This window comes from Schistocerca americana, chromosome 4, assembly GCF_021461395.2.
Source record: "Schistocerca americana isolate TAMUIC-IGC-003095 chromosome 4, iqSchAmer2.1, whole genome shotgun sequence".
In the NCBI taxonomy this organism is placed as follows: Eukaryota; Metazoa; Arthropoda; class Insecta; order Orthoptera; family Acrididae; genus Schistocerca; species Schistocerca americana.
This window is the reverse complement of record NC_060122.1, coordinates 777,643,880-777,659,686: the sequence shown is the minus strand read 5'-3', so window position 1 is coordinate 777,659,686 and position 15,807 is coordinate 777,643,880. Positions and strand designations below refer to the sequence as shown.

General features: G+C 40.7%; 1 protein-coding gene across 1 annotated transcript in view; it reads right to left on the bottom strand.

The window, feature by feature from the left end:
- Positions 1-483: 483 nt before the first annotated feature.
- LOC124613899 overlaps positions 484-15,807 on the bottom strand; it is a 57,461-nt gene continuing 42,137 nt past the window's right edge. The window contains exon 5 of the mRNA XM_047142647.1: positions 484-1,414. Within this exon, the coding sequence (XP_046998603.1) occupies positions 1,381-1,414 (34 nt within the window). The 3' untranslated portion in view covers positions 484-1,380. The remainder of the gene's footprint in view (positions 1,415-15,807) is intronic.

Genomic DNA, 15,807 nt, shown 5'->3' with positions numbered 1-15,807 from the left:
CTCCAGGCCGAAGGTGCATTTTTCGTCGACACCTGTATTATCAATCAATATATGACCAATTAGCGTGGTGCGTCCTGTTTTTATTGGTCTTAGAGTGTTGGTTCAAATGGCTCTGAGCACTATGGGACTTAACATCTGAGGTCAGCAGTCTCCTAGACGTAGAGCTACTTAAACCTAACTAAACGAAGGACATCATACACATCCATGCCCGAGGCAGGATTCGAACCTGTGACCATAGTAGCATCGCGGTTCCGGACTGAAGAGCCTAGAACCGCTCGGCCGCAGCGGCCGGCTCTTGGAGTGTTTTCAATATTTTTCGTTGAATGCATATATTCTTGATATATTGGTGTAATCTGTAAAAATCCTATAGGCGCATATTATTTAATAAATAAATAAATAATTCCTTGGTACTGGTGTGATGAATTGACTAATTGATAACGTTTTCTTCTTATTCGTACAATAAGAGAAGAAAGTATTCACACTTTTAACATATAACTTTTATTACATTTATTCTTGGTACACGTATTATTAGTAATTCGTCGTTAACGGTAATTTGCGTAGATATTGTCCCACGGCGAACTACAGGGTCGCTGGTAGCGCAGTGTGCTGTCCCAGAAAAGAGATTACATGAAAAATATGTGTAGTCATATGCCTGACTGTAGAGATACCATCACTGCTATCTATTACTATAAATTTTAGTTACGAGTGGTAAAGCAAACGGCCCTATACCGTGGCAAACAGCCGCTTTCTTACTGCTAGATACTTGAGCAACTGAGGCACGATACTCTGTCGATCATAGGGAAGGATGTTTTGGACCTTAAACTGCAATATCCTTTTTGCGATTAAATTATCCAATGTATTCAATTACAGTATCTAACTGGGGATGCAAATCGACTAGCTTTACCAATCTATCTATAATTCTATGTCTGGCGCAGAAATATTCTAAAATTTAATGTCAAATGAGCAGATATTACTCCTGTGGGTAACGGTCTGTATATATTTCAGAAATACCGGCGAAGTGTGTCGACATTAAGAATCAAAATTTGATGCGATGGAAGCCAATTATTCCTCAACCCATTTCCAAATGCAGTTGTTTATTGGAAAATGAATTGGAACTTGACTATGCTTTTCATAAATCCGCGGAGTCGAAATTATTTGGTCAGTGGCCTCTATCGTCAATGAGTCGTTGTTTGTAGTTCTGCTTTTTTATTAGTTAGTTGCTTATTCCACATTGCAGGTGCACTCCATACGATTCCGTAAATGACTAAGTTATACGCTACGGGCAATTATTCATAAGAGGGAAGGCGCTGTAGTTCGAGGGAAGCGACGAAACTTGTTGAGTATCACCTCCTCAATGCCAGTTACACATCCCTGCCGTCTCTAGTTTTCCTTGAAGAGAGCACTGTCGATACACCTGAAAAAAAAGAGCACACATATTAAGTATGAATGTTCAGAAATGTAAATCTGATTGCTCAATGTTAAGTTACAATTCTGAAACTTTCTTCTTCGGATGGGAAGTTAATGAAGAAGAGGTGAAAATCGCAATCAAAGGACTGAGAAACAACAAAGCCCCAGGGGAGGACGGAATAACATCAGAATTAATCAAGGAGGGAGGTGAGAGCTTACACTTAGAGATATATAAACTGATCCAGTTGATATGGAAGAAAGAGACACTGCCAGAACAGTGGAAATTGGCTATAACATGCACAATATACAAGAAGGGAATCAAAATTGAATGAGATAACTACACAGGAATCAGCTTGTTGAATGTAACGTATAAGGTGCTGTCCATCATTATCCTCAGAAAATTACAACCATTCATAGAGAACAACATACAAGAGTACCAAGCTGGCTTTCGACCAAACCGATCGACAATAGATCACATTTTTACATCGAGACAATTGTTTGAAAATCATTGGGAATATATTAACGATGTCTACAGACTGTTCGTCGATTTTCAACGTGCATATGACAGCATCCACAGGAATAGCCTATACAATGCAATGCGGGACTTCAGAATCCCCGAGAAGCTAGTGAGAATGGTGCAAGCTTGTATGGAAGGGTCAAAGGCAGCAGTACGTTTCCGAGGAGCCACATCAGAAACATTCGAGATTGAGACGGGCCTCAGACAAGGAGATGCTCTCTCATGTGTTCTGTTCAATGTCATCTTAGAGAAAGTAATAAAAGAGTGTAGGCAACAGGAGTGGACTGGAGTACAGACGGACGGTAACTTCAATTGTCTCACACATGCAGATGACATAGTACTATTAAGTGAATCAAAGCACGAGTTGAAAGAAATGTGCCAGAAAATGGTCTCAAGTGTTCTGTTCAATGACATTTTAGAGAAAGTAATAAAAGAGTGTAGGCAACAGGAGTGGGCTGGAATAGAGATGGACGGTAACTTCAGTTGTCAAGCATATGCAGATGACATAGTACTATTAAGTGAATCAAAGCACGAGTTGAAAAAAATGTACCAGAAAATGGACAATAATGCACAGAAGGTAGGACTCAAAGTGAATCGAGACAAAACAGAGTTCATGCAATTAGGAAGAAGACAAGAGCAGGTAGAATTTCTTGAGATAGATGGCAAGAGGTTCAACGGAGTAGACCAGTTCAAATACTTGGGACCTTGGTTTAACCCTTTCAGACCTGATTTTTTATTCACTTATAAAAAATGACTATCATGATTTTTACATTCAGGTGAGTCTCCTGACAAAATGTCACATGATCTCTAGTCTTCTAGACATTTAATGTATACAATTGTGTTCATCAGGTCTCGAGCTTCATGTCATACATTAAGGAGGTTAACAGTAGGGATCAAGTATGTCACTCTTTATTTCACTTTAAAATAGAAGAAACAATAAAAAAATTCCAAATTACAGTTCTTATTTAAACAACATTGGTCAGCACACAGATTTTAAGGTTTAGTATGAAACTGCAAAAAACAGTTTCTGTCCTTTTAGAGACACAAATGTACTTTACATTTTCTGCACTGAATTCTAAAATTTTGGAAATTTGCAGCGACTTGGAGTTCCTTCATCATGCAAAGGCAAATGGTCAATGGAATCAAACAGTATCTCTGTAGCTGGTCGTAATTCTCCTCTTTTTCTTGGTATGACTCTCATGTCTGAAGCCAGTCCTTCATCAGACAGATGCCCCCTCTTCTTTTCAGTCTCTTTCCTCAGGCACAGTATCAATTCATCTGCTACCCTGATACGAAAGGAAAGTAGGTCCATTTGCTACTTCTCTGAGATAGACAGGTTGTCTGCATCTCATATGTATTCCAACCAACTTTGCATGATGGCAAAGTCAACAGCATGAAAAATCATACGCAAAGGCCATTTCGAGATCTTATGAAAGCTCTGTAGTGGCTTATCAATTGATCAAATAGATCCACACCACCCATTGCATGATTATATCTTCTCACTATTTCAGGTCTTTCTACTTTCAAATATTTATGGTGCTTTTTGCCCCAACGCTCAACTTCATCCACTGAACCTTTACCAACAAAGTTTGACCACAATACAACTGGCCTATTGTCTAGCCACTTACACATGGTAATGTCATCAACACTAGTGATTTCTTCACAGTAACCTCTGGTTTGTTTCATTATTGTTCTATCATCTGAAAAAGGCAAGTTCTTTCCAAATCTGTTTTGACGGACAGTGCCTGCTGCATTGATGCCTTGAGATTTCAGAACATCCACACATCATGAAGACTTTGATTCCCCATGGACTTGGTTTCCCCTTGACATACTGCTTTGCAGAAAACTTCCCAGTGAAAGGAATAATTCCTTCATCCACACAAACATTCTTTTCTATAGGAAGTTCACTGCAGAGTTTTCGAATGGCTGTGTAAATTGGCCTGATTTGGTAAAATTTATCTTTATTTGCAGGTGGCTTCTCCAGATTGTTCACCGAGTGTAAATTTGTTCGTAATTCAAAAAATCTGTCTCGTGACATGTTTTACCAACACACATTTACCTTCAGGCTTATATCCCAATACATTCGTAATCTGGGAAATTTCAAAGCGCCAGTCAATATATGCAAACCAAGTAGTACCTCTAGTTCTTGAGGAGTTGTCTTCTTGAATGAGGATTTGCCTTGTTGTAATGCATAAATATTAGTATGTGCTGCCAAGCTAGTGAACAAACCATTTGGTATATATCTTTTGAAGTATTGTATTGGAGAACACAAGACAGATTCTTCAAAATTTGGAGCTTTGTATGTTTCTGCCATGGTACTTAGAGACTTTTGTTTCCATTTTAAGGATTCTTTAGGTGTCACCAATATGTTGTCACGCAGGCTATTCAATTCTAGGTTGTTTTCATTGTACAAAAAATTCATTTCAGCACCCACCACCTCTCCATCATCTTCATCTTCAGATATGGTGTCTCTACGCACATCATTCATGCCCAATTTATCTGCTCCAAGACGTTTCACTATTTGTGGAGCTTGCCTTTCAATAAGTGGTACACTGTCATCCTCACCTCCACTCAAACTAATGTCAGAAATGTCACTATTTTCAATTATGTCCATAATTAAGTCCCAATCTTTATCCACAGAAAGATATTCCTTATCCATATTTGTAAGTCAAAAGCCAGCAATATAAAATAAAATCATATGTACAGGCCAAGTTATTCTCCTCCTTGCTGCTGGTACTGAAATTACTGAAAAAATACCACGTATAACTACCATAGCCATGCAAATACAGCTGAGGCACATTTTAGGTTCTTTTCCTAATATACACCATTAAGGACCTGTTGTACACAAATGTGCAGATTAAATTTCTTGATACATAACACAAATATGAACTGAATGAAATTGCTGAAAATTCCACTGAAAGAATGTCTAATGTTTCCAAAAGAAGGAAACCACACAAAACATTCATTAACAAAACCTACAACGTGACTATTATAGCAATAAAGTCAATGAGTAATGGCTTCCCACCGAGAGATAACACCAGAGAGTATATTTTACTATGTGGTTCACAGACTGGTCACAAGAGAGCAGCAGCAGCTGGAGCATGGCTAAAAGAAACATACACAAATGTGCACAGTGAGTTTGGATGCACCTGACATTTCTTGCCAGCGAAATATTAGTGAACAAACTTTATGTACACAATTGTGACCACCAGGTCTGAAAGGGTATACCTTACGCCTCCTGAACAATTTGAAACTAATGAAGGAACTAAGAGAAATTTAATAGTGATGTGTGGGAGAGTAAGATTAGGCCTACACTGGGGAGAGAGCAGGGAAAGTCATGATGGTCAGTTCACTGGAATATGTACCAACTCACCTTCTCTCGTGTAACCAAAGAAAGACGACATGTCTCATTGTCCTGTTGAAACATGGCGTCCCCATCAGTGTGCTCTCACGTCGCAAAATGATTCAGACGGTCCACAAGAATGTATATACGAGTATAACGTGCACCTGTAGCCGGAGGATGGGGCCTAATTGTGACCATAAATGAGTCACCTGGAACTGAAATCGAAATCTATCGGACCTTATAACTCGTCGCCAATGTTTCATTGTCCAGCGAGGATATCTATGGGCCTGTTCCATTCTCCGAGTTCTATGTCAGTGCACCAGCTTAGGCTGCGGTCACGGTGGTATCGATAACGATTTATTTTGTCGACGACCGACATCGGCGGGGTCAGATTGCGGCCGATCTCACCGCCAGAACATACAGACTTCGGACGACAAACGGTGAAATTCAAATCAATTTGTGTCCTTCGGACGTTCTCACACACGAAATACAGACTATGAGAAACTGTTAAGTTTAGTCCAAGAAGGATGAGTTTGTGGCATCCTGAGGATAAAAATGTCATAACTGGGATCAGTGGGCTGAAATCGCAGATTTATTGGAAACAACAAGTAGGAAAAACATTTATCGGAAATTTTAGGCGTGAATTATAACCTGAAAAATAATTATCTCAAGGCAAATAGGTGGCGAATGTTATGCTTAAAGTTACTGCAATGAATCTTTTTTGGGCTGTGGTAGCTGGGTATTAGTTCTCTGAGTCATCATCACTGTTTACTGGGAGTTTTATGCCAACAGATGGTGACTCTGTTATATCGGGTGGTTTACTATTATGATATACAGGGTGGTCATGATTAAACTTTCGCTACTTGAGCCACTGTAGAGGTGTGTCACAGTAGGTGAACATGCCATGGCCCACTGTTCGAAAAGTGCTGCGAACAATTATGAAATGGCATCTCTAGTGGGATTCCAGACTGTCGTGGACGCAGATGATCGTCACACTGAGGAACGTTTGTGAGCTTCAACGTAAACATGATACGCAGTTAACAAATGTTACCCTCACATGTGGAAATTCAGATTTATGGCTTATTCGCTATTTTTCTTCCATATGTCCTTACAAATGTTTCCACGAAGTTTCATTGTCATACGATCGCTCGCTGTTCATGGGGGTCCTCTCAAGCAGTGAAAGTTTAATTATTATTTTATTATTTTGAGCTTCTCCTCATTACAGAGGCTTATTTCCAACATAATAATTAACTCGGAAATTAATATACAAATAATAAACGTTCTTAAACTATATTTTCAAAATATTCCTCCAGGTGTTTCGATCTTGTCTGTCCTCTTCCACTGCGGCCATTATCATTGTGTGCTGTACATTTTGGCGCTACGTTGTCACAGGTCATCATCTTCTTCTTCTCCCCTCCGGTTCCCACTCCAGTATCAATTTTTGTATTCTGGTTTCCTCCATTCGTCGTACATGTCCGTACCACTGTAATTTCTTCCTACCCATTACGTCATGTATTTTTTCTTTTATTTCCATTCTCCTTATTATTTAGGTGTTTCTTATCTTCTCTTTCCTGGAAAGTCTCGCCGATCTTCTCCAGAAGTCCATCTCTAGAGCTTGTAATTTTTTATTGTGCTTCAGGTTAATTGTCCAGGTCTCCGTTCCATATAGAACCACACTCTCTAATGTGGATTTGTATATTAATTTTTTAGTTCTGCTCATTACATTCCTGCTCCGTAAGACTGAGTTAAGCATCTCAATGACCTTCCGTCCGCTACTAATTCCTTTACTGATTTCTGACTCTGATTTTCCCTCGATTTCTAAAATGGATCCCAAATAACAGAAAGTGCTTATCTTTTTGATTTTCTTTCCTTCAGGGTATAGCTCATCTGAATCGTTAGTCAAGTATTCTATTTTTTGGTATTAATCTTCAAACCCCAAGTTTTGTATGCTACTGCTAGTTGATTGCACATATAATTAGCATCCTCCCCATCTTATGCTACGACTACTTGATCATCAGCAAACAATAAATGATGTAGGTAAACTCCATTTCTTATTTCCAATCCCATACTATTACATTTACGAGACCATGTTCTAAGGCTCATATCTATACAGGTTTTAAATAATGATGCTGACATGGGACAGCCTTGTAAAAGGCCTTTACTTGTTCTAAATTTCTGTGAAAGTTAATTACCAACTCTCACTTGGCAAATGTTATCTTCATACATCTGTTGTATTATTTTAATCAAGGAAGGGTTTATGTTTGCCATATGTAGTGCTCTCCAAAGTAATATTCTTGGAACAGTACCATACGCTTTTTCTAGATCTATGAAAATTAATCCTATATTTTTTGATTTTTTCCCTACGTTTCTCCAAAATCTGTCATAATGTGAAAATATGTTCTACACATGATCTCCCAGCCGTGAAACAACATTGTTCTCCTTGGATTCTAAAATTTTTTTCCAGTTTGTTTTTAATTACTTTCGCAAAAATTCTGATTAATGTGTTTGTGACATAAATTTCTCGATAGTTTGTACAAATCTTGCGATCCCCTTTCGTAATATGCTATTAATGTAACCTAACTTCGTCTCGTTGGGTATTGAATCTGTTTATTTATAACAACCCCTTAAGTGTTTCTACTTTTCAGTGCTTTAGGTGTTCAGAGTATCTTGCTTTAAAATTTATGTTTGTCTTCCACAGATATGCCGAATGATATTTGCAGAAGGTTGACTGACATATGTCTATTTTGCCGAATTTATTTGAAGTTTTGTAGAGTGTTTGTAATCCTACTTTTCAATGTCAGACGAATCATCATGAGAACGTAATAGAGCGTTTCTGCCTTCATTTCATATATCCGTAGAACTTGTCTGTTATTCCAGTAACTGAAGAAAAAGTGTTCAGCACTCGCCACGTTCTTTTCGAGATGACATAGCTCATTCAGATGTATTTGGCGTATTTTTAATACAAAAGCTGCAATGCAGCACTCGTCCCCAAGAACATTGGTATCGTGGCATCCAACCAGCCCACAAAGGTTGAAATAGATTTTAACCTCCATCCTAATCTCCTTGACCCCTCCAAATATTTATGAAGGGGAGCGACACACTGTGACCAAACTGTCGGTCGATGTTATGGATCGGCCTGTGTCGTTTGCGTCTGCCAACCATTGTCTGTGCCCCTCTGAACGCGACCTTAGAGACACGAGTCTATCGTCGACTGGTGAAGCCTACGCTGTGGTTTTGTCTCAGCATTGTCTCGGTATGAATGGACACTGACACCCCACACCCGAAATGGTGCCGATATGACTCACAACAGGTAGACCCGTACGTCTCTGCGGAGGCGAAGAGAAGAAAGGAATCAACGTTACGGTTTTACGTTCAGTCGACATCAAGGTCATTATAGATGGAGCACAAGCTCGTATTGTTTCAAGGATGGTGAACAAAATCGGCCGTGCCCTGTCAAAGGACCCGGCATTTGTCTGGCGCGATTTAGGGAAATCACGGAAAACCTAAATCTGGGCGTCCAGACGCGGATTTGAACCGTTCCCACCAGAAAGCCAGTCCAGTGACCCGAATTCTTGTGTAATCTTCGATATGGTATCATGATTCAGGCGCCCTGTACCACTTATCATCCTACTTCAGTGTGGATTAACTCGAGGCGTGCTGCCGTGTTGACTACACACCTGCCTGTAACAGAGTGCTCAGATATCGTGTTTAAACTCGCAGCATCTGACTGCAGCTTTCGGGCGCAGTAAGGAGCCCTTCTTCAAATGGGACAACATTTCTCATGACTTTTGGCAACTGAGTTTAAACAAGTTGTTGCATCGAACAATCGGCATCGGCTTCGGCAGTTGTACCACAGCGTGTTTGGCTTCGTATCTCGGTCGTTTCTTGTCTGTGGCTCCATACCTTAATCCTAGATTATTAAGCCCTCGTAAAATACTCTTGCAGTTCCTACCAATTCGCGATTCCCGCCAATCTGTTATCGTAAGTAGAGGGTGTAAAACGGTACAGTTTGTACTTATTATGTATGTGACATACCACTGGACCTTGTAGTTGTAATTAAATAGTGGATAAACTGTAAATTATGACTTCCTAGAATAAAATAAGGAGGAGTAAAATTTACGATGGTTTAGTAACAATGTAACGTTTTCCCTCTTTAGTGTTCTACGCTTAAACTGACACAACTACCCTTATTCATCATCCCTGACAATATGTGTAATCGCCACAGAAACATTTCATACGATTTGTCGAGTCACACGCAAACACAACAATAACTCTGATAATATCTGTTTTATAATGAAATGCTGCTAGTAATGATCTTATAGTGTAATCCACAATTTGTTTCTGCAGTCGACAAAATTTGCATTAGAATTGACTTACTTTATTTTTTTGCAGTTAATTTTATTCTGATTCCGTAATTGTATGTTGGCCCAAAATCCTACTGTTTGCAGTGCGAGATTATATATCAGAAATAATGTCGTAGAAAAAGTAAATATGTTACATTTCCAGCAGTCTTATGAAGACCATTTCCGTCTATAACCAAGTGTGTCCTGTTTAGTGGTGCTTCATAGTGCCTAAGGTAATTCACTTATAATTGTAAAGCTTTACAAGTCGCCTTTTTTCACTCAGTAAAGAAGAAAGAAGTCTCATTGACGGGCCTGGCCTTTGGTTCTAGGATGTATCCACTACCTCCTTTTATCTCTCTGAACACCAGAAAGCAGCCAACTCCATTTCATCTATTTTAACTGTAACTACGAAATGTACTGAATTATAAGTCACTGTGAGTGGTGTTGAAGAGGAATCATATGTCTGTAACCCAGTACTTTTTGTATAGAAACAATCTATAGGAACAAAGCAATACCAGACAACTAGCGCAATGCAGGTGTGCCGATGGAACATGTGTGCTGGCGTAAGCTGCCACCAGCACACCGGTCGGCAAAGATGTAGCGCGAAGTTCGATAGTGGGCCACCGATCAAGCGCGCCTATCACGAGAGAGGCCAGAGACACACCGACAAGCAACAGGCCGCCAACGCCCTCTCGACAGCAGGCATTTAGATTGCCGTCGGTGACCGGAGGGCCTCACTAACTCAGTCACTAACTTGCATTCCAGCTGGCTTCTGTCAGTTCACATCACCGGCTGCGAGAGTGTATAGCACCAGATCGAGACCATTACTGAGTGGGTACCACAATACATGAACTCTGATCATGATAAGTAGCTTCCTGTTCTTGTAAATAAAGAACAATGTTAATGCATTGTGTTGTAGAAAGAGGATACCGGTCACCCATAATAACATCCTCTCTCTTGAAACTTCCTGGCAGATTAAAACTGTGTGCCGGACCGAGACTCGAACTCGGGACCTTTGCCTTTCGCGGGCAAGTGCTCTACCGACTGAGCTACCCAAGCACGACTCACGCCCCGTCCTCACAGCATTACTTCCGCCAGTACCTCGTCTCGTACCTTGCAAACTTTACAGAAGCTCTCCTGCGAACTATGCAGAACTAGCACTCCTGAAAGAAAGGATATTGCGGAGACATGGCTTAGCCACAGCCTAGGGGATATTTCCAGAATGAGATTTTCACTCTGCAGCGGAGTGTGCGCTGATATGAAACTTCCTGGCAGATTAAAACTGTGTGCCGGACCGAGACTCGAACTCGGCACCTTTGCCTTTCGCGGGCAAGTGCTCTACCGACTGAGCTACCCAAGCACGACTCACGCCCCGTCCTCACAGCTTTACTTCCGCCAGTACCTCGTCTCCTACCTTCCGAACTTTACAGAAGCTCTCATTCTGGAAACATCCCCTAGGCTGTGGCTAAGCCATGTCTCCGCAATATCCTTTCTTTCAGGAGTGCTAGTTCTGCATGGTTCGCAGGAGAGTTTCTGTAAAGTTTGGAAGGTAGGAGACGAGGTACTGGTAGAAGTAAAGTTGTGAGGACGGGGCGTGAGTCGTGCTTGGGTAGCTCAGTTGGTAGAGCACTTGCCCACGAAAGGCAAAGGCTCCGAGTTCGAGTCTCGGTCCGGCACACAGTTTTAATCTGCCAGGAAGTTTCATATCAGCGCACATTCCGCTGCAGAGTGAAGAACTCTCATTCTGGATCCTCTCTCTTGTTCCCTTGGTACAAGACTCTACAGCGGGGTCAAGGATACTACAGCACGGATTATTGATTCAGGGGTTGACGTTTGGCATTTTCGTAAGTAAACGTAGGGTACTTCACAGAAACAGGTAAAAAACCGCTACTGTTTGGTTGCCCTTTTGGCGACAAAACCCTGGAAACAGTAACTATCGTAAAATACCTGGCAGTAACCGCCCGGAGCGACCTAAAGTGTAATCACTATATAGAGTAGGTGGGAGTAAAGCCCTGTGAGGGGCCATCGATTCAGAAGTTGATCACCAGGGGGCAGCTTTGTCTTATTGAAACTTAAGCTGTTCCATGAAAGTTCGTCCCGAACGGTCGCTCCAGAGGTGTGAAACTGAGGTAATTCTGTTTTCTACTACTTACGTGTAACTTTTCTAATATTTAACTTGAACACTGCATAATGCATAATCTGATAAAAAGGATCAACGAATTACTCGTTGACATTGCTGCATTTAAGGTTCACTTTCGCTTTGGCCCCCAAAATCAGCACTGGCACATTTGTCAGAAAACGGTGAAATGGGCACATTTGTCAGAAAATGGCAAAATGGGAAGATCCCCGCAGATGTTTTGGGGTAAATCCTCGCAGCTCCAACAATGTGATGACACGTTTTCAATGAAAATTTCGGCTTAAGATGATATTCAATCCACATTACGTGAGATTCTCCTACTTGAAGATACAATTCCTCCGTCTAAAGTAAAGATTTAGGGGAAACTTCCTGGCAGAGAATGAAATCTGTGTTTCTAACATTGAATGGAGAAAGAATGCATGGGAAAAGGAAAAGTTGCTACTTACAAGGAAAGGTGTGCCAAAGAAAAGAAAAAAAAACAATGTGTTATAGAAACTAAACGACGTAAGCTAGGTTTCATTACATCTAAGCCAAAAAAAAGGAAGCAAACATATCAAATAGCCAGCTGACTATTCTTCAGATTCAGACCTCTCACATCCGATACAGATGTGGACTTACCAATTGACGAACAACTATCCGAAAAAGGAGAAAAAAAAGAGCAAGAACAAGAGCCTGGGACTTCAAGGGAGAATCAGAGGACATAAAGTACGTACTTAATTACTGGGTGCCCAGACAGCTTTGCCTCGGTAACTGAACTCTTTCAGATTACCACACTAATCTTCCTTTCATGGAGAAGAAAGTATAATTTTTGTACAAGAATGTTTGAGTATGATTTTCACATTTACGAAACATTTCAGTTGAATAATGTGTTGGGTAACTTCGCTAAAATACACCAATAATACAAAGAGTTATTTCAAGTGTTTTTATTATGCAGTCAGCCTTTGTTATCCATGTTTATCTCAAGTAGCGTAAAGACCCCATTTTGTGGAGTACAACCCTGTAGTTTTTCTTTTAGCTAAATAGTAAATTTCTCTGTCATTAATAATGAGATAGAGCTGGAAATTGGATGGGTTATAGGTAAAACCAAACCAATGGCTTCAATTTGAAATCGCCAGGAAATTCACCCACCGTTGACTACAATAGTAGAAAAACTGAAAATTACGGGGATTTACCCCAGCCTACCCTATAATAAATTATAAGAAAAGCAGATGAAAGGATGAGGCTAACTGGAGGAATTTTATGGAAAAGTAACTCATCGATGAAAGAAATAATTTACTAGACACTTGTACGACATATTCTTGAGTATTGCCCATCAATCTGGAACCATTACCATGCTGGATTAATAGAAGGGATACAGAAGATCCGACAAAAGCGGCACTATTCGTCACGGAATCGTTTAGCAGGCGCGAGAGTATTATGGGGTTCCTCAACAAACTCTAGTGGTAGACGCTGTGAGAGAGGGCTTATGCATCGCGAAAAGTTTACGAGAGGGTACGTTCGAAGAAGAGTGAGGCAGTATACTACTACTTCCCACATTATCGTTGTTGAACTTGTGGTCTTCAGCCTGGAGTCTGGTTTGGTGCAACTCTTCATGCTAGTCTATCCTGTGCAAGCCTCTTCATCTCTGCATAACTATCACAACCTACATCCATTTGAATTTGCTTACAGTATTCAAGTATTGGTCTCCCTCTAGAACGTTTACCCCCTCACTTGCATCCAGTACCAAATTAGCTGCTCCTCGATGCGTCAGGATGTGTCTCATCAACCAATGCCTTCCTTTAGTCAAGTTGTCTCATAAATTTCAATTCGAGAGTCACCATCTCGTTTTTTATTCGATCTACCCATCAAATCTTAGTCTCTAGAGGAACGGAGGGTTCCAAATGATTGGAAAAGAGCACAGATAGTCCCAGTCTTCAAGAAGGGTCGTCGAGCAGATGCGCAAAACTATAGACCTATATCTCTTACGTCGATCTCTTGTAGAAGTTTAGAACATGTTTTTTGCTCGCGTATCATGTCATTTCTGGAAACCCAGAATCTACTATGTAGGAATCAACATGGATTCCGGAAACAGCGATCGTGTGAGACCCAACTCGCCTTATTTGTTCATGAGACCCAGAAAATATTAGATACAGGCTCCCAGGTAGATGCTATTTTTCTTGACTTCCGGAAGGCGTTCGATACAGTTCCGCACTGTCGCCTGATAAACAAAGTAAGAGCCTACGGAATATCAGACCAGCTGTGTGGCTGGATTGAAGAGTTTTTAGCAAACAGAACACAGCATGTTGTTATCAATGGAGAGACGTCTACAGACGTTAAAGTAACCTCTGGCGTGCCACAGGGGAGTGTTATGGGACCATTGCTTTTCACAATATATATAAATGACTTAGTAGATAGTGTCGGAAGTTCCATGCGGCTTTTCGCGGATGATGCTGTAGTATACAGAGAAGTTGCTGCATTAGAAAATTGTAGCGAAATACAGGAAGATCTGCAGCGGATAGGCACTTGGTGCAGGGAGTGGCAACTGACCCTTAACATAGACAAATGTAATGTATTGCGAATACATAGAAAGAAGGATCCCTTATTGTATGATTATATGATAGCGGAACAAACACTGGTAGCAGTTACTTCTGTAAAATATCTGGGAGTATGCGTACGGAACGATTTGAAGTGGAATGATCATATAAAACTAATTGTTGGTAAGGCGGGTACCAGGTTGAGATTCATTGGGAGAGTGCTTAGAAAATGTAGTGCATCAACAAAGGAGGTGGCTTACAAAACACTCGTTCGACCTATACTTGAGTATTGCTCATCAGTGTGGGATCCGTACCAGGTCGGGTTGACGGAGGAGATAGAGAAGATCCAAAGAAGAGCGGCGCGTTTCGTCACTGGGTTATTTGGTAACCGTGATAGCGTTACGGAGATGTTTAATAAACTCAAGTGGCAGACTCTGCAAGAGAGGCGCTCTGCATCGCGGTGTAGCTTGCTCGCCAGGTTTCGAGAGGGTGCGTTTCTGGATGAGGTATCGAATATATTGCTTCCCCCTACTTATACTTCCCGAGGAGATCACGAATGTAAAATTAGAGAGATTAGAGCGCGCACGGAGGCTTTCAGACAGTCGTTCTTCCCGCGAACCATACGCGACTGGAACAAGAAAGGGAGGTAATGACAGTGGCACGTAAAGTGCCCTCCGCCACACACCGTTGGGTGGCTTGCGGAGTATTGATGTAGATGATGTAGATGTAGATTCGTCTACAGCACCATATTTCAGAAGCTTCCATTCTCTTCTTGGCTGAATCGCTTGTCGTTCACTTTCCAATTCCATACTCCCAGACGAATAAGTTCAGAAAATACTTCTGAACACTTAAATTTATATTAGATGTTAAGAATTGCTATTGCCGGTCTGCATTTTATACTTCTCTACTTCGGCATGATCAGTTATTTTGCTGCTCAAATAGCAAAACTCATCTACTACTTCTGCAGCCTTTGTTTGTTATCTAGCCATTCCTGCTTACTCATTTTGCACTTTCTGGCAATCTAATATTTTACACGCATGCATTCCCTTTCACCTGCTTCATTTGCTGCATTTTCATATTTTCTGCTTTTTGCTTTTAAATTCAATATGTCCCTAGTTATTCAAAGATTTCCACTACACTTTGGTTTTCTAAATTCCTTTTTTACCTGTGTGATCCTCTGTTGTGTTCCGTATTTCATCTCTCAAAGCTACCCACTCGTTTTGTGTTGTGTTCTTATCCTCCTTTCAGTCCAAAGTTGCCTAATGTTCCCCGTAAAACACTCAACAACTTCTGGTTCCTTTAATTTATCCAGGCACCTATCCTTCATTCCCTACTTTTCTCCGGTTTCTTCAGTGCTAGTCTGCAGTTCGTAACTATTAAATTATTGGCAGAATCCACATCTACCGTAGGAAATTCTTTACAGTTAAAAAATTGGTTTAGAAATCTTTTTCTTGTCATTATATAATCAATATGAAGCCTTCATGTATCTGTAGGTTTCTTTCACGGATTCAGCCTTATTTCGTCATTCTTAAACCAAGTATTAGAGT